This window comes from Odocoileus virginianus, chromosome 11 (genome assembly GCF_023699985.2).
Source record: "Odocoileus virginianus isolate 20LAN1187 ecotype Illinois chromosome 11, Ovbor_1.2, whole genome shotgun sequence".
Taxonomy (NCBI): domain Eukaryota; kingdom Metazoa; phylum Chordata; class Mammalia; order Artiodactyla; family Cervidae; genus Odocoileus; species Odocoileus virginianus.
Genome location: NC_069684.1, coordinates 10038199 through 10060690, shown reverse-complemented (window position 1 = coordinate 10060690; position 22492 = coordinate 10038199). Strand labels below are relative to the sequence as shown.

General features: G+C 39.9%; 1 protein-coding gene across 3 annotated transcripts in view; it reads right to left on the bottom strand.

Moving 5' to 3' along the window:
• Positions 1-22492, bottom strand: part of RPS6KC1 (ribosomal protein S6 kinase C1) — a 203638-nt gene that overhangs the window by 30717 nt on the left and 150429 nt on the right. For all 3 annotated transcript variants that reach the window (XM_070473923.1, XM_070473922.1, XM_070473924.1), the window contains 4 exons: positions 16586-16633; positions 15240-15372; positions 733-2313; positions 372-461 (listed from right to left, as the gene is read on the bottom strand). In XM_070473923.1, coding sequence (XP_070330024.1) covers positions 372-461; positions 733-2313; positions 15240-15372; positions 16586-16633 — 1852 coding nt within the window. The remainder of the gene's footprint in view (positions 1-371; positions 462-732; positions 2314-15239; positions 15373-16585; positions 16634-22492) is intronic.

The window sequence follows — 22492 nt, the reverse complement described above, 5'->3', positions numbered from 1 at the left end:
GCCATGGAAAAAGCTAAGCCTGCCGCAGCAACTAAGACCCAATACAGTCAAATAAATAATTTCCTTTTTAAAGAGATTCAGGATACGTAAAGGTCTTTTTAAACACTAAGAAGTTAAGACATTTCTACAAATTCATTGCCAGTTCTAAAAGCAGTATAAACCCATTTAAGAGCATACACTGACAAATATACATATACACATGTGCTATGGACCATATAATGATTTTATCCCCCAAATAATCTTTTTTAAAGGGTTAAAGAGATAACCAGATCCAATATAGTGTCAATGGCTAGTGAAAATACAACTTTGATAAAGAAATGAGAGCTGCTGAACTACTTTTGCAAGTGAGACATTTAGGAGATGGCTCTAACCTGGGGCACAGTACATTCTCTCTATGGCATCGCTGTCACAGGAATCTTCAACCTCACTCCACCTGCTAAAATACGTTAGCTGAATGTGTCCTAAAAACAAAACGACAGGAGAAATCAAAACATTTTTCTCTTCCATTTTCTGCAGAAGTGAACTGTAATTACTCCTTTTGTAGCTAAAAACAGTATCATTAAGAATAATGGCATCATTAAGTACTAGAAGCTATTACTGGGGGTGAATTTGCTGCACTGATAATGAAGCTCTAGACAGGAAATGAAGATACTAATTACAAGATAAAACGCCTACTCAGTTAATTGGAAGCAACAGCGAATAAAAAGAAATGCATTTGCAAAAGTTCCTGACCTCTATCATTCAATAAGATGTTGTTTGGGTTCAAATCGCGGCACACAATCCCCTCTCTATGTAAAGCATCAAGGGCTACCACCATTTCAGCTGCCCATCTTTGAATGCAGCCCTCCGGGATGTAAAACCTGGAGTTGAGTGCTAATTTTTTATCAAGGTCCTCAAAAATCTGATGTATTTCCTTGTCTCCTTCTTGTGCTAGCCCACTCTCTCCCTTAGGCTCCGAGTCTCTCTGAAATATAGCGGGCTCCTCTTTAGCCAAATCATCAGTTTGGTCTGTAAACAGCAAGACTTCCTCAGTTTTTAAAGTGTCTGCATTTGCGTCACATTCATTAGCACCTGAGAGTGGGTCAGAAATGTGGAATGAGCTTTCTTCTGTGCTGTCTGCAGTTCCCGGTGACTCACCCGGGCTAAGTCCTTGGAACTTAGACCCTGAACTGTGCAACAAAGACACGTCTGCCGTATCACCATGATCAACAGCCGGTAAAAATAACATCCCAAGATCCCCCTGTATGTAGTGTTTCTCTGTTATCCTATGGGCTTTAGGCCCACAGGGATCACTCAGTGCCTCTGTGCCTTTCTCTTCATGTGCTTGGCACTGTTCAGTACTGAGCCTGAGGCATAAAACATCAGGGGTTTCCAACAGTTTACTTTCTATTATGCCTATATTAGTCTGTGTGAACTTAGTAGGTCCCATTGCCACGCCATCTTTCATTGACTCCAGTTCACCAGGTAGATTTACAAGAAGATCAGGCCTTCCTTCATCAGTACCACTGACATCATCAAAAGCAGCATCTTTAAAAGAAATAACGGGGACTGAGTCGTCTGAGCCCCTGCTAATAGTGTCCTGAGCTATACACTCTACCTTGCCTTCACTAGTACTAACACTCCTGGGAGTGCTCTCTCCATCCGACAGAGCGAAGAACGATTTCAAAGGTTCTGACTTCAGACTATACAGTTTTTCTCCAAAATCAAGTCCTAGGAGTTCACTAGTGCTGTCCTTACTATCTATCCTAAAGAATTCCATGGGGATGTTTTTAGATCTACTGAGGGAATCTGATGTTCTTGGAGAACTAGCTGCTTCAAGGCCATCGTCTCCAGGGAAGAACTTCAGCTGTCTGCTGGGGCTGTCGCTGTCAGTAGCAAGCTGTCCTGGGAAGTTTTCTATAGCTTTGGTATCAACATCATTCCTTTCAGTCTTCATGAAAGGTTCCTCACTCAAAGACCCTGGATCAATCTTCTCTTGCCCATACTCATTGCACAATGTTAAATAACTAGTCGTACATTCTTCTTCGGAACTTGAGCCAGAGTCTGGCCATCTTGGAGAGCTGTCTTGCCCACCGTCATCTTGGTTGCTGTCATCCTGAGAGCTTGGAGTAAGGCTAGTCTTCAAAGGCAGAACTTGGAGAGTGGCGCCACCATCACTTCCTCTGGATTCAAAGCTGGTGCTGTCCTGGGGACTACAAGTCGGCTGTTGCAGGTGAACTTTAGCAACTGAAGACTTTTTCATTTCTTCCATGTCAAAGCTTTCTTCAGGACTTCTGTTGAGAAACTTACTGATATATGACCAGAGTTTGCCACCTGTGAACAAGTACAACCAAAAAAAAAAAAATTTAAGAATCCCAAATTAATGGTTATATATTTAAGACACTAGAAAAACAAAAAAGTATTCTAATAATCAAAAACCAGTCAATGATACCATTAATGTCAAGTATGCTATAAGAAGCATTTTAATAAAAATGCCTTCTGGAAGAACAGTCAAGCGTGGATTTGGGATTCATGACAACAAAGAGTTTAAATTTTTGCAATGAAAAAAGAAACTAAATAAAATAAGATATTTTATTACTGGTGAGTACAGTTTCAAGCCTATCGCCTAATATTAATTATTTTGAAAAATATCAACCTATTTCTTCCTTTGAAGAGCAACTGGTTACAACAAACACTAATATGAAATTTCACAGCTAAAATTCTACTTAAATATAATTTACTCTAGAAATATCTATGTTCTGCTCTGTTAATAATTTTTTCAAGCATGGCCACCGAAGCTCTACTGACAAGAAAACAGCATTACAAAAAAGAAAGAATAGTTAAGTCTGATCCATAAATCTTAAAAGCAGTAATTGTGGGAACATACTTTTGCTTCCAAAAATAGGGAAATAATGCACTAAAAATGAAACCCTGTATACTAACAAGATTAAGGCAGTTTTTTTCAGCACATTTTTAAATGTCATTATTAAATATCATGTAACAACTAAATCTTAGGGGAAATAATCATTGACAGTCAATTATATGTGTAAAAAGTCAACGGAAGCATCCAAAAACTCTTTCTCTCCTTGGCATTTCATTTCATTTAAAGGAACTCAATAAATAACATAAATATCCCACATGGTGCCCAGCAGAGAGTAAATGCTATAAAGGGTAGTTGTCATAATAGTAATCCTAGGATACTCAGACATCTTCTACCAACGATCTAGTTTACCGTCTTATCCCATTTTTATAATTCAGAACATTGTGGTTTTTAACTTTTTCCTGTGGCTTTTTCTTAGGTAACCTTCTGTCATCACTAGATTATACTCCAGAGTCTCATTTCCTCACATTCAAGCTAGTTTAAGGATTCATATATGGCTTTGAAATTCACTCACTCACACACAAAATAAGCTATGCATCGACTCCATCTTTTTTGATCTCTTTGACAACAACGATGACATTGCTCTTATCACAAATGCCTTCACTGGCACACCAGTAATAACGCCTGCCACGGCACTCTCTCCTCGTGGTCCAGGGGTTACGAGTCCACCTGCCAATGCAAGGGACGTGGCTTTGATTCCTGGTCTGGGGAGATCCCACATGCCACAGAGCAACTAAGCCCATGAGTCGCGACTACTGAGTCCCTGTGCTGCCAACTACCGAAGCCTGAGGGCCCAGAGGCAACGAGAAGCCCCAGCAATGAGAAGGCTGCGCACCACAATGAGTGAATGTGTGCGCCCCTCACTCGCCAAAACTAGAGACAGCTCAGGGGCAGCAACGGAGACACAGTGCAACCAAACGAATAAATAAGCAATGCCTGCCCTGAAGCTGGGATTCTTGTGTGAAATCCAAAAATAATGTTGCATATTGTTTTCAGTGCTCTTAGATGATAACTACTATAAGAACAGGACCAAGTCTTTTTCATCTTTATATATCTACTGCCTATAAAGTGTGCAGGAAGTGACAGGCATCACTCAATGCTTGTTAACTCAAATGGTTACTCATTTGTGATGAGATACGCCACCACAAAGTGGACACTGTCCGTAGCTGTAACGTTCCAGTAATCAGCAAGGAACAGTACCTAATAAAGCTCTAAGAAAAGTTGCATTTCTTTTTAGGCTAATTGGGCTTCCCGAGTAGCTCAGACTGTTTAAAAAAAAAAAAAAGCATCCACCTGCAATGCAGAAGACCCAGGTTTGATCCCTGGGTCAGTAAGATCTCCTGGAGAAGGAAATGGCAACCCACTCCAGTATTCTTGCCTGGAGAATCCCATGGACAGAGGAGCCTAGTAGACTACAGTCCATGGGGTCGCAAAGAGTTGGACACGACTGAACGACACACACACACACACACACACACACACACACACACACACAACCTGGATGAGCTGCTCAAATGCAAAAGTGAATGTGCTTAACTTCATTTTTGCTCCCCAGATCACTTCCTCTCTCTGACTTCAGAGCTACTGAGGCACAAAAGCTTTGGACCAAACTTGGACTATTTTCTCTCCCTTGTTCTTCCTACATCTGACGAGTTTCAAAGTCCTATAAGATCTACACATGCTTCCCACAGTCCTCCTCTTCTTTTAATTCCTCCAATCACTCTGTGTTTCCTCGAATAATGTTACAGCTACAACTAGACCCCTACTGTCAGTCCTTCTTGGGGCGCCCTGCCATACTAATTGCTACCCAGCACAGATCTTATCATGTCATTTCTCCAAGAACCTAAATCCCCCTGCTGCCCACCTCCTGAATGATGTACATCCTCAGTCATTTCAATTGCGTCTGACTTTTTGTGACCCCCTGGACTGTAGCCTGCCAGGCTCCTCTGTCCATGAGATTCTCCAGGCAAGAATACTTGAGTGGGTTGCCATATCTTTCTCCAGGGGATCTTCTTGACCCAGGTGTCAAACCCGCATCTCCTGCATTGGCAGGTGGATTCTTTACCACTGCGCCACCTGGGAAGCCCCATTGAATGATGTACCAACCCCATATGGGCATTTAAACCCCTACTAATGCAGTATCAATCCCTGATTTGGTTCTCTCCCTCAAATCACTATGGCATTTTACCCGAACAGAATTTCTCCACATATAACACAGGCTGGGTTTTTGCTCAAACAAAAGCTGAGTGCCAAAGAATTGATGCTTTTGAACTGTGGTGTTGGAGAAGACTCTTGAGAGTCCCTTAGACTATAAGGAGATCCAACCAGTCCATCATCAAGGAAATCAGTCCCGAATATTCACTGGAAGGACAGATGCTAAAGCTGAAACTCCAATACTTTGGCCACCTGATGCGAAGTACTGACTCATTTGAAAAGACCCTGATGCTGGGAAAGATTGAAGGCGAGAGGAGAGGGGGATGACAGAGGATGAGATGGTTGGATGGCATCACTGACTCAATGGACACGAGTTTGAGTAAACTCCGGGAGTTGGTGATCCCATGCATCCTGGCGTGCTGCAGTCCATGGGGTTGCAAAGAGTCAGACATGACTGAGCGACTGAACTGAACTGAACTGATACTTATACCACTTAGAATTTTCTTCCCAGTTAGTTTCCCCAATATCTACTTGTCAAAATCCTATCCATTCTTAAAGGTCTTTCAGAATTTGTTTCTTTTATCAATTTTTTTACATGTCCTCACTGAATACAATTCCTAACTTCTCAGAATCCTCTGATCACTTCATCCTTCTTATTACACAAATGTAATAACATTCTATTTCCTACTAATATTACTTTTATGCTTTCATCAGCTCTTTTACCAGACTGCAGGGTCTTCATAACTACAAAGAGAGGATTCTGTGTACTAAGTAAAATAATAGGAATTAAAAATATTTATTAAATAAAGTTTTAAAACAATGATATTTTTACAAATTTTTGAAAATCTTTCAAGGAAAACCTTATGCACACTAAAAATGTCATTTTTTTGGTCATACTTTCCTCTTATTCTAAAACAGATACATATAACAGTTCTACTATGAAAAAAAATTTAAATACAGAAAAGGACAAGGAGAACAGCAAAAAATTCAGAATATGTAATTCACACGTAAACATTTTTTTTCATACTAACATCTTATCATAAACATTTTCTAATTTCATGAGAATACAAACTTGAACGGCTACAGAGCATATCCATGAGATAGACAGATAAGGTGTTTAAATGTCCCTCTACTGCTGAACATTTGCTTCCATTCTTTTACTATTAGAATTTAAATAATGTATATTCATAGTTTAACTTACAAACACTTAACACCTCTGACTGTTTCATCAGGACAGAATACCAGAAATGAAAGTCGTAGGTCAGGAAGTATGAATATATTTAATGTTCCTGATAAGCAGTCATTAAACTGCTTTACAGAAAGGCTACACCAGAATCCACTCCTATTGCAACCTGTACCAGAGCCACCTTCATAGCATCTTACCTATATTGAACATTAGCAAGTTTACCAATTTGGTTAATCAACGATGGCATCTTATTTAATTTCCATTCTTTTCATTATGAGATAAAATTTTAATATAATTGTTGGCATTTCCTTTATGAAATTTGTTACTAACCTAAATGAGTACCCTAACACAAAATATAAAAACTGTGCATTTTCAAGAGAGAAAAAAACTGTTTCAGCTCATCTCCATTCTATTTGGGGGTTCCAGTTAGATTTAATGCTCAATATAGAGCTACAGAAACAAAAATTTGGTCCTATGGCATACTTTTTTTCAATTACAAAATCATGAAAACTACATAACTTACAAAAAACATATTCCACGAAGTTCTTGTCCACAGAAGCTGAATGGGTTTTACTTTCTACAGAGTTAAGATCAGTCCTAATATACAAGCTTACACAAACAGCAACATTATTATTGTAACATTAATGACATTAACCTAGAAAATCCTATTAGTGCTAAATCACAAATATAAATAGAAAATATCTAAAATATTCATAATTTTAATACTCTAAGAATATAAGTGACACTTTTCTAAGCCCTGTTGAAGCGTATAAAATTATAGATATTAGCTATTTTAAGCTACAAAAATAGCAATCCATAAAGTTTAATAAAAATTCTCTCATTAAGATTTTCATCTACTGGTTTTCTACAAGATTGCAAAGAAAATCTGTTCAATTTACTTGACCAGAATAGAAATTGTTTTAATACATATGATAAAATATTTCTGAACAAATGATCAAAAATAATCTTTTGACCCAGAAATTCTACTTCACAAAATTTGTTTCATAAATAAACAATAATTTATTTTACTTAATTAATTTAATTTTAAATAAATATTTATACATGTAGGTTATTTAATTCAATTCTAATAAATTATTGGTTATTTAAATAGTTTATTCTATTCAATAATCAATCATTTATTAGAATAAACTATTATTTAAATAACTCTCAAAACAAAAATGTACAAAGATGTATACGGACAAGTACTGGAAACAATTTAAACAACAATTGACAGAGGACTACTTAAATCAATTATGGTAAATTAGCACAACCAAATAAATACCCTGTATCTATTCAAAAATAAATAAACAATAATAGTGCAAACATGTACTAGGCACTATTTTAAGTATTTTACTTATACTTAATCCCTACATCAACCCTATGTAATCATTACAATTACATAATTCTCATTATCCTTATTTTATACATAAGGAAACAGGCATAGAAAGGTTAAATAGTTTGTGCAAGGTCACCACTAGTAAATTATGAGCCAACCTTCAAGCTAATGTTGTCTGGCTCTAAGATCCTTGTTTTCAATCACTGTACTATACTGCTTCTCTGAATACAGACACCTATACGAGGCCTCACAAGGAAAGATGATCAAAGTACACCATTAAGATGGGGGGGGGAGCAAGCTATAGAACAATATGTGAAATACATTTGTTTTTAAAAATCAGAAAGATGAAGAGCAAGTTCAGTTCAGTTCAGTTCAGTCATTTCTGACTCTTTGTGACCCCATGGACTACAGCACACCAGGCCTCCCTGTCCATCACCAACTCCCAGAGTTTACTCAAACTCATGTCCATTAAGTCAGTGATGCCATCCAACCATCTTATCCTCTGTCGTCCCCTTCTCCTCCCGCCTTCAATCTTTCCCAAAACATCAGGGTCTTTTCAAATGAGTCAGCTCTTCGCATCAGGTGGCTAAAGTACTGGAGTTTCAGCTTCAACGTCAGTCCTTCCAATGAACACCCAGGACTGATCTCCTTTAGGATGGACTGGTTGGATCTCCTTGCAGTCCAAGGGACTCTCAAGAGTCTTCTCCAACACCACAGTTCAAAAGCATCAATTCTTTGGCGCTCAGCTTTCTTTATAGTCCAACTCTCACATCCATATATGACGACTGGAAAAACCATAGCCTTGACTAGATGGACCTTTGCTGGCAAAGTAATGTCTCTGCTTTTTAATATATTGTCTAGGGTGGTCATAACTTTCCTTCTAAGGAGTAAGCGTCTTTTAATTTCATCACTGCAGTCACCATCTGCAGTGATTCTGGAGCCCCCCAAAAATAAAGTCTATCACTGTTTCCACTGTTTCCCCATCTATTTGCCATGAAGTGATGAGACCGGATGCCATGATCTCAGTTTCCGGAATGTTGAGTTTTAAGCCAACTTTTTCACTCTCCTCTTTCACTTTCATCAAGAGTCTCTTTAGTTCTTCTTCACTTTCTGCCATAAGGGTGGTGTCATCTGCATATCTGAGGTTATTGATGTTTCTCCTGGCTATCTTGATTCCAGCTTGAGCTCCACCAGCCCAGCGTTTCTCATGATGCATATAAGTTAAAAAAGCACGGTGATAATATACAGCCTTGATGTACTCCGTTCCTGATTTGGAACCAGTCTGTTGTTCCATGTCCAGTTCTAACTGTTGCTTCCTGACCTGCATACAGATTTCTCAAGAGGCAGGTCAGGTGGTGTGGTATTCCCATATCTTGAAGAATTTTCCAGTTTGTGGTGATCCACACAGTCAAAGGCTTTGGCATAGTCAATAAAGCAGAGATAGATGTTTTTCTGGCACTCTCTTGCTTTTTTGATGATCCAACAGATGTTGGGAATTTGATCTCTGGTTCCTCTGCCTTTTCTAAAACCAGCTTGAACATCTGAAGAACTATGGAAAGAGGTTTGTGACACTGTACAGGAGACAGCGATCAAGACCATCCCCAAGAAAAAGAAATGCAAAAAAGCAAAATGGCTGTCTGAAGAGGCTTCACAAATAGCTGTGAAAAGAAGAGAAGTGAAAAAAGCAAGGGAGAAAATGGAAGATATACCCATTTGAATGCAGAGTTTCAAAGAACAGCAAAGAGAGATAAGAAAGCCTTCCTCAGTGATCAGTGCAAAGAAATAGAGGAAAACAGTAGAATGGGAAAGACTAGAGATCTCTTCAAGAAAATTAGAGATACTAAGGGAACATTTCACACAAAGATGGGCAAAATAAAGGAGAGAAACAATATGGACCTAACAGAAGCAGAAGATATTAAGAAGAGGTGGCAAGAATACACAAAAGAACTATACAAAAAAGATCTTCATGACCCAGATAATCACGGTGGTGTGATCACTCACCTAGAGCCAGACATCCTGGAATATGAAGTCAAGTGGGCCTTAGGAAGCATCACTACGAACAAAGCTAGTAGAAGTGATGGAATTCCAGTTGAGCTATTTCAAATCCTAAAAGATGATGCTGTGAAAGGGCTGCATGCAATATGCCAGCAAATTTGGAAAACTCAGCAGTGGCCACAGGACTGGAAAAGGTCAGTTTTCATTCCAATCCCAAAGAAAGGCAATGCCAAAGAATGCTCAAACTACCACACAATTGCACTCATCTCACACACTAGCAAAGTAATGCTCAGAATTCTCCAAGCCAGGCTTCAACAGTACATGAACCGTGAACTTCCAGATATTCAAGCTGGATTTAGAAAAGGCAAGAAGAGGGCGTAGTGTATGTTTATATACAAAGGAAGTTTCTGAAAATATTCCCCCTATTTCTTGGGCATCAAAGTGAATAAGGAATAATTTTCATTTCTATTTTATAGACTTCTATCTAGCGTGAATTTCTTTCAATATTCGTTTTATAATATTTTTTAGAAACTAGCTAGTAAGAATCATTACATCCCATGGGTCCTCAGGCATCTCGAGGAGAAGCTCTCTCCTCTCCCCCACCTAATTGGTATGCTCATGCTCAGATGCTTTTCCAATCACTTTCTTGTAATCTAATCATTCATCTTTTCTTACTCAGTATTGAACAATTATACACTGAGCTCCTTCTGTGTACCAAGCATTCCTGTAAGTGCGGGTATCTGTATACACAATGAATCATAATCCGTAATCTTAGGAACCTGAAGTTTTTAACGATATGCATAGCCTTGACTGAATTTATTTGTTTCTCCCACCTTTTCTTCTTCAAACAGAATTAAAATAAGAGATCTATTCATAGGAACAATACCTGTTTTAACCCTCTCTCCTAAAATCCTGTCTGCCATTTCCAACTGCCTACTCAACGCCACCTAGAAATTTAATTTAACAAGCAACTCAAACTCAAAAGGGGCTTCCCGGTTAGCTCAAATGGTAAAGGATCTGCCTCCAATGTGGGAGACCTGGGTTCAATCCCAGGGTTGGGAAGATCCCCTGGAGAAGGAAATGGCAACCCACTCCACTATTCTTGCCAGGAGAACTCCATGGACAGAGGAGCCTGGCGGGCTGCAGTCCACGGGTTGCCAAGAGTCAGAGAGCGCTGAGCGACTAACACGCTCACTTTCAAACTCAAACGTCCAACACGCGATCTCCAGTTTTCCTCTCTAAATCTACTCTTCCCAGAGCTTTCTTCATCTTAGTAGATGCAAACCATTCTTTCAGTTATTTGAGCCCCAAACCATGGAGTCATACAAGGCAGAACCCTGCCAGTTCTGTCTTCAAAATGCAATCATGATCTAATAACCATTTCTCACCACCTCCACGCCAGCGTCGACTTCTCCTGGATTACTTCAACAACCTCCATAATGGTCTCCCTCCTAACTTCTATTTTCCCTCCTAGGTTCTGTTTTTCACCAAGCAACCAGAGTGATCCCTACCTTGTCACTGCTCCACTCACTATCCCCCAGTAACCTCCTACCCACTCAGAATAAAGCCATGTTCTTAAAGTGTCTCAGGAGAGCACGCCAGTCCTGCCCACGTGTGCCCGCACTCCCGGAGACCGTTTCCTATCACCCTCCCCTCCGCTCCAGCCACAGCTGACCTTGCTGCCTCCTGTACGGCAAACACACTCCTGCCTCCAGGCCTGTGCACTTGTTGCCGAGACACTCTTCCCTCCCACGCTCACATCTGCTCGCTCTCTCACTTCCCTCAGGTCATTTGCCAAATGTCCCCGTCTTAATAAGATCGACCACTCTATGTAAAATAGAAACCCTCAACTCACCCTTCTGGCATTCCCTCATATATTTACTGATGTATCTGCTTACTGTCTGCTCTGCCTCTATACTGTTAACTCCACGAGGGCACATTCTTCGTTTTGCTCGTTACCACGTTAGAACTGGGGCTTCTCTGGTAGCTCAGACAGTAAAGAATCTGCCTGCAATGCAGGAGACCTGGGTTCGATCCCTGGGTTGGGAAGATCCCCTGGAGTAGGGCATGCATGATAAGCCACTCCAGTATTCTTGCCTGGAGAATCCCATGGACAGAGGAGCCTGGCACCCTGCAGTGCATGAGGCTGCAGAGAGTCGGACACAACCGAGCGAGTGAGCACAGAACACGTTAGAACCAGGGCTTCCCAGGTGGTGCTAGTGGTAAAGAAACCGCCTGCTAATGCAGGAGACGTAAGAGACGTGGGTTCAATCTCTGGGTTGGGAAGATCCCAGGGCATGACAACCCACCCCAGTGTCCTTGCCTGGAGAATCCCACGGACAGAAGAGCCTGGTGGGCTACAGTCCATAAGGTCACAAAAGAGTCAGACACAACTGAAGTGACTTGGCATGCAAGCATGCATGTTAAAACTAAGAGCCCAGAGAGTGCCCAAAATATTTCTAACTGAATGAATTAAAATGTTAAGAAAATTAGTCCAAGAGACTCATGTGAAAAATCAATAGTTCTATAAGCAAAGGGAACTTAAAGCCTAAATCATAAATATTCAAGCATTCATATTATAGAGAAAACAGTTCTTCAATGTTTACTTTTTCAGTAATAGCTACTCACGCATAGGAAAGTGGTATTTTTATGATAAAAGCACAAACTCCTATTTCACAGAGGTGACAAAGTACCAGCGACACGTAAAAGATAACACACTGTCCGCCATCCAGTTCACTTGACTTGCCAAATCCAGGAAATTATCCTAAAGTCTTCTCTCCCTAACCTCAAATCCAGCATAGGTCCCACTGAAAGCGAAAGTGAAAGTGAAAGTTGCTCAGTCGTGTCCGACTCTTTGCGATCCCATGGACTATACAGTCCATGGAATTCTCTAGGCCAGAATACTGGAGTGGGTAGCCTTTCCCTTCTCCAGAGGATCTTCCCAACTGGGGAACTGAACCAGGGTCTTCTGCATTGCAGGTGGATTCTTTACCAACTGAGCTATCAGGGAAGCCCACATAGGTCCCATTGATTACCCTCAAAGCAACTCCACTAGAATCCCAGAAGACCATGCCATCATCATCTCTTGCCCAGACTACTTTACTAGCCTGCTCACTGGTCTCCTCTTGACTTTCTAAAATACATTCCACATACAACAGTCAGAGGAATTTTCTTGAATGTGAATCAGACCTTGTCACTGCTTAAAATGTCCAATCATTTCCCAATGCCCTTGAATGAAAAGCCAAAGTCTCTACCTTGCTCCTGCCTACTTCTTCCGTAGCTTCATATACCACCAAAGCTGTCGATTGCTTGCTAGATCCAACTGAATGGTCTCCATCCTTGTTCATCAGACACACCAAGTTTGCTTCTGCCTTCAATTTTTCACACTGATCCCTATACCTAGAACAGGCTTCCACCTTACATTCAAAGGGTTATTTCTTTTGTCATTCAGAACTCCTCTAAAATATCACATTTTAGAGTAGACTTCCTTGAAAAACTAAAGTTGTCACCCAGTCACTCTCGATTAGATCACTCTGTGTTAAAAATGAGCATGAGTGCGGGCTAAGTCGCTTCAGTTGTGTTCAATACTTTGTGACTCTATGGACCATAGCCAGCCAGGCTACTCTGTCCATGGTATTCTCCAGGCAGGAATACTGGAGTGGGTTGCCATTCCCTCCTCCAAGGAATCTCCCCGATCTAGGGATCGAACCCTTGTCTCTGGCATCTCCAGCATTGGCAGGCCAGTTCTTTACCACTAGCACCACCTGGGAAGCCCCAGAAATGAGCATAGTCCCCATTATTAGCTGATAGTATCACTCTTGTTTTCTGTTGGACTCTCCACAAGAAGTAAGTTTATTTTCCTGTCTTGTTCATCATAAAGAAAGCCTAATAGCACATACTCAATAAATTCGCTGAATATTAAATGAATTCAGAGTCCCTATTTCTACTACTATCTATTTGTATTATAAAATCTTTTTAAAATTAAACAATAAACACCCAAATGAACTGTCAAAAGCAATTCCTCTCTTCTCCCCACCCCCATCCCCCCCACCTCCCCCCCATTTAAATAATCCAGGACAAATTCCATGGCCATGTGATCATTCAAAGGCAGGCATGGTCAACAGCAAAGAAAAAGAGATTTGGTGAAGATAACAAACAGATCTAAAACTGAAAAATTTGAAAGCCACATGACTACGGCTTTAAAGCAGATTATAAACATCTTCTACAGTAATAAGGTAAAATCAGTTGAAATATGAGCTTTAGGAAGTATAAGAAATGATAAGATGGCATAAGAAAAAATATTTGGAGAAGGAAAAGGAAAAACAGGAAGAGGAAGCTTCAAATAGCAGAGGTAAACTAGGATTGAAAATTTACCAGATTATCTCCAACATGAATAATCCACACTGGGTAATAGAATATTGACTATAATTACATTCATCCTACTGACCTTGTTCTAAATTATTATGGATTATTACTACGCAAGTTATTTTGTTCCACACCAGAGGTGGCTGTATTTCGCTATCAGATGACATGACCTCTAATTCAATAATGTCTGTAATGCACTGGTATCCTCAGATAAAAGCTGTCTATAATGTCTGAACAAAGGTGAATTAGTTATCCAATTCACACACGCAATTAACTCTCTTAATACCTGAGAGACCATGGAGCCCCTTCTGAATTTCCTATTAAATACTACATATGGAGGTCTTCCCTCCATCTGTAGTTATCTTGTGCTGTACTTCATAATAAACAATATTAATAGTTTATTGCCCCCGTCAAAAATCTTACATTAGTTATCATAAGAGACCTCATCCCACAAAGCAATGACTCATTTTCCTAGCAAAATGCATTCAATTCAAGTGTTACGCCTATTACTAGGGCACAACAGTTCTTTATGCTCAGTGACGTAAAAATAATAACAACACCTTCTTGAAATATGGAAAATAATTTAATTTTCTTTACCATTTTAAAAATATCTCTCAAAATCCAAAAGGCAATGTTTATCTTGTGCATTTATATTTATATGCTGTGTTCATTTTAATAAAAGACTAATTATTTAAATTCAGGTGTTAAAGGGCAAAAACAAACCAAAATTTAGTATTTTTTTTTTTGCCACCTGTTCCCTTTACTAAGAGCTGAAATCTCATAAAGAGTCTGAAGGCAGAGCACTACGCCCCTGCTTTGTACCCATATGTGATGCCAATGGCTGTATTCATAAAAACCCAGATCAGAATAACTAGTTAATGTCAAACATTAAGCAAATACCTATGCTTTCTAAAAAAGGAGGTAATTAATTAATTCTTCAGGGGATGCTTTTCATTTTGTCATCTAACATTAATGTATCTTTTCAGCAGAGAACAAGAGAAATCCCTAAGATAGAACCTAGTCCTCTTAGCACACAGCCGCATTAAAGTTCTCATCATAGGGACCCATCCTCGGAGTAAGGAAGCAGCTAAGCGTATCTAAGAATGTTCCTACAGTTCAAATGCAATCTGCTGCTCGCCTGGGCTTTCATTGTCCCTCGCAACTCAAAGTGGGGGATGGGGGGGGCGGCACGAGCAGAGGCATAAGGAAACCGTTTCTTACATGTGTTTCATATGTTTCATCCACTCAAGTAATGACAGAAGGAAGAAGGGCATTATAGAAACTAAAAAGCTAAGAAGGGTGCTTAGCTTTCAGTGCATAAACAATTTAAGCTACAAACCAACCTTCTGCGTGCTGCAGCACAAGAAATACCGACTCCTCGGAAATGATGTACTTGTGCAGGCACACCATGTTGGGCACACAGCGGGGGACGATGGTCTTTCTGTTCCTGCTGCATTCGCTGCTTTTCCTTAGACCCTGACAGAGAACAAAAAGGTCAGTTGTACCCTCAGCTGCCTTTGGAGCCTGCTGCGCCCTGTGTTTATCAACCAAACTAATCTATCCGAGTTACTCTGGGCTTCAGAGAAACCACTCATCTGCTGCTCTATGCCCCTCGGTCCCCGGAGGCTCTGCTGATGGCATCTGGCGTGAGTCCAGAGCACTGAAGATGCCACAAAGCTGCCATTAAAATCAATTACGTGGGTCAGTGTTTTTATTAGAGATGCTCTCAAACTAAGTCATCAGGATGACACACAGTTATTTCTCTATGACCTTTTCTTAAGTTTTATTTTACTTATGTGTATCTTCAAAGCAGTAGACATCGTGAGATCAATTCAAATTCCTGAGACACAAAAGGTATTCCGAGATTAAACGGGCAGTTTTGAAATTCTATTCCCAAAAAAATACGAAGATCATTTTAAGTTTTCTCCAAAGGAACAAGGTATGTGGAGTTTCTCACATCATACCATGGTTTAAAAACCTGAGGAAATATCAGCAATAAAGTATACTCAGAGAGAAAAATTTATTTCCCTGTATGTCAATGTGACCTACTGCCATGCTGATAAGTAAAAGAAAAAATATCAGAAAAACATAACACTGATTTGAAATTCATTAATTCTGGATGCTGAGGAAATGCTTAAAATTAGGATACTTTTAGAATATTGCACTATCAAAATCTACTTCAAATACAATTTTGAAATTACAAAGTTGAGGGGGGTTTCTTCCCTTATTCACTTAATTACAAATTGAGTAATACAGAGAATCAAAATTGAATTTAGGTAAAAGACATGGCCAGGGATGTAGATAACATTTTTCCAAATACCTTTAACAAAGACTTTAAGGTAAAATTTCAGCTCTTAAGAACTGTAATCATAATCAAAAGTATGATTGTATGTGGTCTTCATAAATTATGTAAAATATATTAGAGATGTATTTAAATTATACACTATACATTTAAATAGCACAAAATGAGTCTTCAACTTATCTAAATTATTTCCTCCACACTCTTTTTAAATGTATGCTACAGAGTATTTATCAACTGTGATGGAAGGACACAAAGTAAAGTGAATCCAGATGACTGCAAACACAAAAAAAGCCATTCAAACACCCAGAAAAAAATTAAATACTTTCTTTCAGAAGCATAATTTGAAAATACATTTCTAAACTCATTAAACAGAAAAATTCTACTTACTTTTAAAATAAATGTCTGTTCTGTCCTTGTGTCCATTACAAGTAAAACCTACAAAAAAAGACATGAGTAATAAATCATTTACAATACAATGAAATACGAACTCATAACTTTTTGAAACCGCACTAAAGGTTTGGGGGGAAAGTGCTGAAACCGACTCAGCCAAAACCATTAATTTCTGAATAGGCTTTTTTTTAAGTCACCAAATCACACTGTGAAAAATCCTATCCAAAGGGTATTTCCTTTCTAAAAATGCCATATTTTAGAAACACTACCATGTTTTCCTAGATTTATTTTAAAATATAACTCTTAAAAGGAAGTATTACTTTAGAAAAAGAACTTTTCCTTATGAAACATTAAGTGGCTAAGTAAAAAAAAAAAAAAAAATTGTTTTACAGAAATTGAAGTCTCAATTTTCTTCCCCAAACCTCAAACGTAGCCACTTGCTGCCATGTGATCTCAATAAGTCAGGCTCCAACCCAAGGCACCCTTTTGGCGCTACTTCTCCATTTGGACTCATCCTTAACTCCTCCTTTCCCATCAGCAGATCCTGCCAGCTCTATCTTCAAACTGTATCCAGAATCTGAACTCACCTCACCTCTTCCACAGGTATTACCCTGAATGAAACAAAGATTTACCCAGATTATAACAATGGCCTCCCAACAGATTTCTCTGCTTCTATCTTTGCTGCCCTATGTTCTAGTCTCAAAATAGTTAAGGCAGGTTTTCTTTTTAAAAAATTATGTTATATCATGCATCACTTTTCTTATTCAGAGAAAAAGCATACATCCAAAAAATAACCTCAAGACCCCTCATAATTTCACACATCACCCCCTCAAACCACCTACTCCCCTTACCCATCTTAATGAAAAGAAAGAGTGAACAGAAATAGGGAATCACCCTCCCATATTTATATTTATAGTTTATAAATATATTCAATATTTATATATTTTATATCATGTTGATCTTTTTAGAGACATTACAGCAGATGTGGGGAAACTATTCCTGGAGAGATACAGGCAGTAAATATCTTAGGCTTTGCAACCCACGTGGTCTCTGGTGTAGCTACTGAACTCCACTGCTGTAGCACAAAAGCAGCACAGTCTGAAATGGGCTGTGGCAGGAGAACCTACACCACGGAAATCTGCAAACACACAGCAGTCTGTAAGCACTGCATAAAGGTCTTTTTTTCCTGCCCTCTTCAGTCAGTTGGGAGTCAAGGGTAAAAGAAGATACCAAGCTTAGGAAAACAAAAGAATGCTGAGAAGAAACAGGCAAGTTAAAATGAAGAACCTGTTTAAGACCTGATGAATTTGAAGTCATAGTGACAACTTCATCTTTGACCCCTCTTCTGAGTGCTTGATCTATCCTATTCTACTCTAATTTCAAACAAATATTCCCACAGATACCTTCTCAAAGCCCTCTCCTCACTAAAAACAAAACCTAATTTTACCTCTTAACAGTATTAAATATTATCACCCATGAAACCCCCTAAATCAAAAAGTTCCCTAAGTCCTGTGAGTTCTCCCCCATCCCCGCCTTTGTGACCAGTGACCAAGTCTAGTCAATTCTATGCCCTAAGTATTTCTCCTCTCCACCCTCCACTCTTTGGCCTACCATGATTTCAGTTTTTACTATGTGTTATGCTTTAGTCATGTGTAATCACTGTTAATTCTTTCAATTACCCAATTAGATAATTTTACCATTCCTATTCCATATGTGAAGATATTATAGCTTCATCTGTAGAAGATATAAAGGTGAAGTGAAAGTCACTTAGTTGTGTCTGACTCTTTGCGACCCCACGGACTGTCCATGGAATTCTCCAGGCCAGAATACTGGAGTGGGGAGCCTTTCCCTTCTCCGGGGCATTTTCCCAACCTAGGGATCGAACCCAGGTCTCCCGCACTGCAGGCGGATTCTTTACCAGCTGAGCCACCAGGGAAGCCCATAATGGTAGATAATAATAGTATCTACCATTTGCGAGAATTTCAGTGAGATAACCTTTAAAAGTGCTTGATACAGCCAATTGTTACTATTACTGCTGTCGCTATAATAGCTTCTTCTCCCTGAAATGTTCACCCAGCCCCTTACCAAACAAGCACTCATACTTCCATATTCAGCTCAAATGTCACTGATGCTCTTCTTCCTGTGTTTTCCTACTATATACGATACCAGCCTCTTCAATATGGTTTTATTTGGTCACTTTGGTCCATATCCCAACCAGATTTCAAGCTTTTCATCAGCATGTTGTAAGCAGAATAACAGGTGCCAATGTTGCTCATACCTTAATCTCCATAACTTGTGAATATTTTTTGTTATTGGCCAAAAGGACTCTGCAGATGTAATTAGGATACAGACCTTACAACAGATTACCTTGGATTATCTGAGTGGGCTCAATCAAATCACATGAACCCTTAGAGAACTGTCTCAGTCCAGAACTGTAATGATGCACAAAACTGATATGGCAGAAGGGGAAATCAGAGGGATTCATAGTATGAGAGAGACGTTGCTGCTGGCTCCAAGATACAGAGGTCCACATGTAAACACTGGACATAGACCTCGAGGAGCTCACAGTAAGCATGAGAAGGAACAGGCAGCTTTCAGGCACAAAGGCCAACCCTTGGCTGAGAGCTAGCAACCACAGTCCTACAACCCCGAAGAAAGGACTACAGCCAACAACCTGAGTGAGCTTGAAAGTGGATTTTCCCCTAGAGTCTCCGGGAAACAAAGCAGCCCTGCCAGCACCTTGAATCCAGCACAACGCAACTCCTGTCAGACCTCTGGTCCAGAGAACTCTGACATCATAAAGTGAGTTGTTTTAAGCAGCTACGTTTGTGGTAATTTGTAATGCAGCAACAGAAAATTAATACAGGGCAGAAACTATTTCCTGCAACACATAACCTATCCACCTCCCAAAGTAACTGTTCATTAAACATATGTGAGTGAATTTAGGCATAAAAGTTTGGAAGGTAGATAACAATATGGGAATGGAGTCTAGAAAATAAGTCAGGACTAGAGATGTATATAAATTGCTAAAAATTCTCCGTTAAAAACAATAGCTAAAGACAGGAGAAAGTTTCCTACTAGAATGCTTACTTTTGAGCAGGCACTGTGATGGGGTTTAAAGAATCAAATCACATAATTCATTCAACAATCTAATAAGGTAGGTATACTATTCCTTTTTCTTTTTGACCACATCATGCAGCATGTGGGATCTTTGTTCCCCAACTGGGGATCAAACCTATGCACCTTGCAGTGAAGTGTGGAGTCTTAACCACTGGACTGCCAGGGAAATCCTGAGCTAAGTATACTTTAATTTATCACGTTTATAGACGAGAAGGCCTTCCCTGGTGGCTTAGGCAGTAAAGAATCCACCTGCAACGCAGGAGACCTGGGTTCAATCCCTGGGTTGGGAAGATCCCCTGGACAAGGGAACAGCTACCCACTCCAGTATCCTGGCCTGGAGAATTACATGGACAGAGGAGCCTGGCAGGTTACAGTGCATGGGGTCACAAAGAGTTGGACATAACTGAGTGACTCTCATTTTCATAGTTGAGAAAACAAACATAAAATTGTTAATGTGCTCAGGCTCACAAAAAGAAATAGAGGAAAACAATAGAATGGGAAAGACTAAAGATCTCTTCAAGAAAATTAGAGATACCAAGGGAACATTTCATGCAAAGATGGGCAAAATAAAGGACAGAAATGGTATGGACCTAACAGAAGCAGAAGATATTAAGAAGAGGTGCAAGAATACACAAAAGAACTATACAAAAAAGATCTTCACAGCCCAGATAATCAAGATGGTGTGATCACTCACCTAGAGCCAGACATCCTGGAATGCGAAGTCAAGTGGGCCTTAGGAAGCATCACTACGAACAAAGCTAGTGGAGGTGACAGAATTCTAGTTGAGCTATTTCAAATCCTAAAGATGATGCTGTGAAAGGGCTGCACGCAATATGCCAGCAAATTTGGAGAACTCAGCAGTGGCCACAGGACTGGAAAAGGTCAGTTTTCATTCCAATCCCAAAGAAAGGCAATGCCAAAGAATGCTCAAACTACCACACAATTGCACTCTTTCACATGCTAGAAAAGTAATGCTCAAAATTCTCCAAGCCAGGCTTCAATACTACATGAACCATGAACTTTCAGATGTTTAAGCTGGATTTAGAAAAGGCAGAGGAACCAGAGATCAAATTCCCAACATCCACTGGATCATAGAAAAAGCAAGAGAGTTTCAGAAAAACATCTATTTCTGCTTTATTGACTCTGCCAAAGTCTTTGAGTGTGTGGTTCACAACAAACTGTGGAAAATTCTTAAAGAGACAGGAATGCCACACCACCTGACCTGCCTCTTGAGAAATCTGTATGCAGGTCAGGAAGCAACAGTTAGAACTGGACATGGAACAACAGACTGGTTCCAAATCAGGAAAGGAGTACATCAAGGCTGTATATTGTCACCCTGCTTATTTAACTTCTATGTAGAGTACATCATGAGAAACACTAGGCTGGATGAAGCACAAGCCGGAATCAAGATTGCTGGGAGAAATATCAATAACCTCAGATATGCAGATGACACCACCCTTATGACAGAAAGTGAAGAAGAATTAAAGAGCCTCAAGATGAAAGTGAAAGAGGAGAGTGAAAAAGTTGGCTTAAAGCTCAACATTCAGAAAACTAAGATCATGACATCTGGTCCCAACACTTCATGACAAATAGATGGGGAAACAGTGGAAACAGTGACAGACTTTATTTGTGGGGGCTCCAAAATCACTGCAGATGGTGATTGCAGCCATGAAATTAAGATGCTACTCCTTGGAAGAAAAGTTATGACCAACTTAGCATATGAAAAAGCAGAGACATTACTTTGCCAGCAAAGGTCGTCTAGTCAAGGCTATGGCTTCTCCAGTAGTCATGAATGGATGTGAGAGTTGGACTATAAAGAAAGCTGAGTGCCAAAGAATTGATGCTTTTGAACTCTGGTGTTGGAGAGAAGATTCTTGAGAGTCCCTTGGACTGCAAGGAGATCCAACCTGTTCATCCTAAAGGAAATCAGTCCTGAATATTCACTGGAAGGACTGATGCTAAAGCTGAAACTCCAATACTTTGGCCACCTGATGCGAAGAATTGACTCATTTGAAAAGACCTTGATGCTGGGAAAGATTGAAGGCGAGAGGAGATGGGGACGACAGAGGATGAGATGGTTGGATGGCATCACTGACTCAATGGACACGAGTTTGAGTAAACTCCGGGAGTTGGTGATGGACAGGGAGGCTGGTGTGCTGCAGTCCATGGGGTTGCAAACAGTCAGAACTGAACGAGAGGTGAAATTTAAACCCTACCAATCTGGCTCCAGGGTTCTTCCTCTTTAACTGCTAAACTGCTAAACTAACATATCATGAGTGCAAAAGGAGGCACATCTCTGTAAAGGTGAGCTAAATAAACATCTACTGAGTCTGTAGAGACACTCTGCTGCTAAGTCACTTCAGTCGTGTCCGACTCTGTGCAGCCCCATCCCTGGGATTCTCCAGGCAAGAACACTGGAGTGGGTTGCCATTTCCTTCTCCAATGCATAAAAGTGAAAAGTGAAAGTGAAGTCGCTCAGTCAAGTCCAACTCTTCGCAACCCCATGGACTGCAGCCTACCAGGCTCCTCCGTCCATGAGATTCTCCAGGCAAGAGGACTGGAGTGGGGTGCCATTGCCTTCTCCGGTAAAGACACTCAGTGTTCCTTAAATCTCATTTGTTTTCACATCAGTTTGTAACTCCTTTTAAGTCACTCACCAGATTCCAATCCTATCTAAATAGCATACATCGATATGATACAGAAAACGTTCCACCAGGTAAAAAGTATGGAAGCTGTACAAAGGAAAGAACTTTTTTCTATCAGAAGCTTCTTAATCGACTGGAC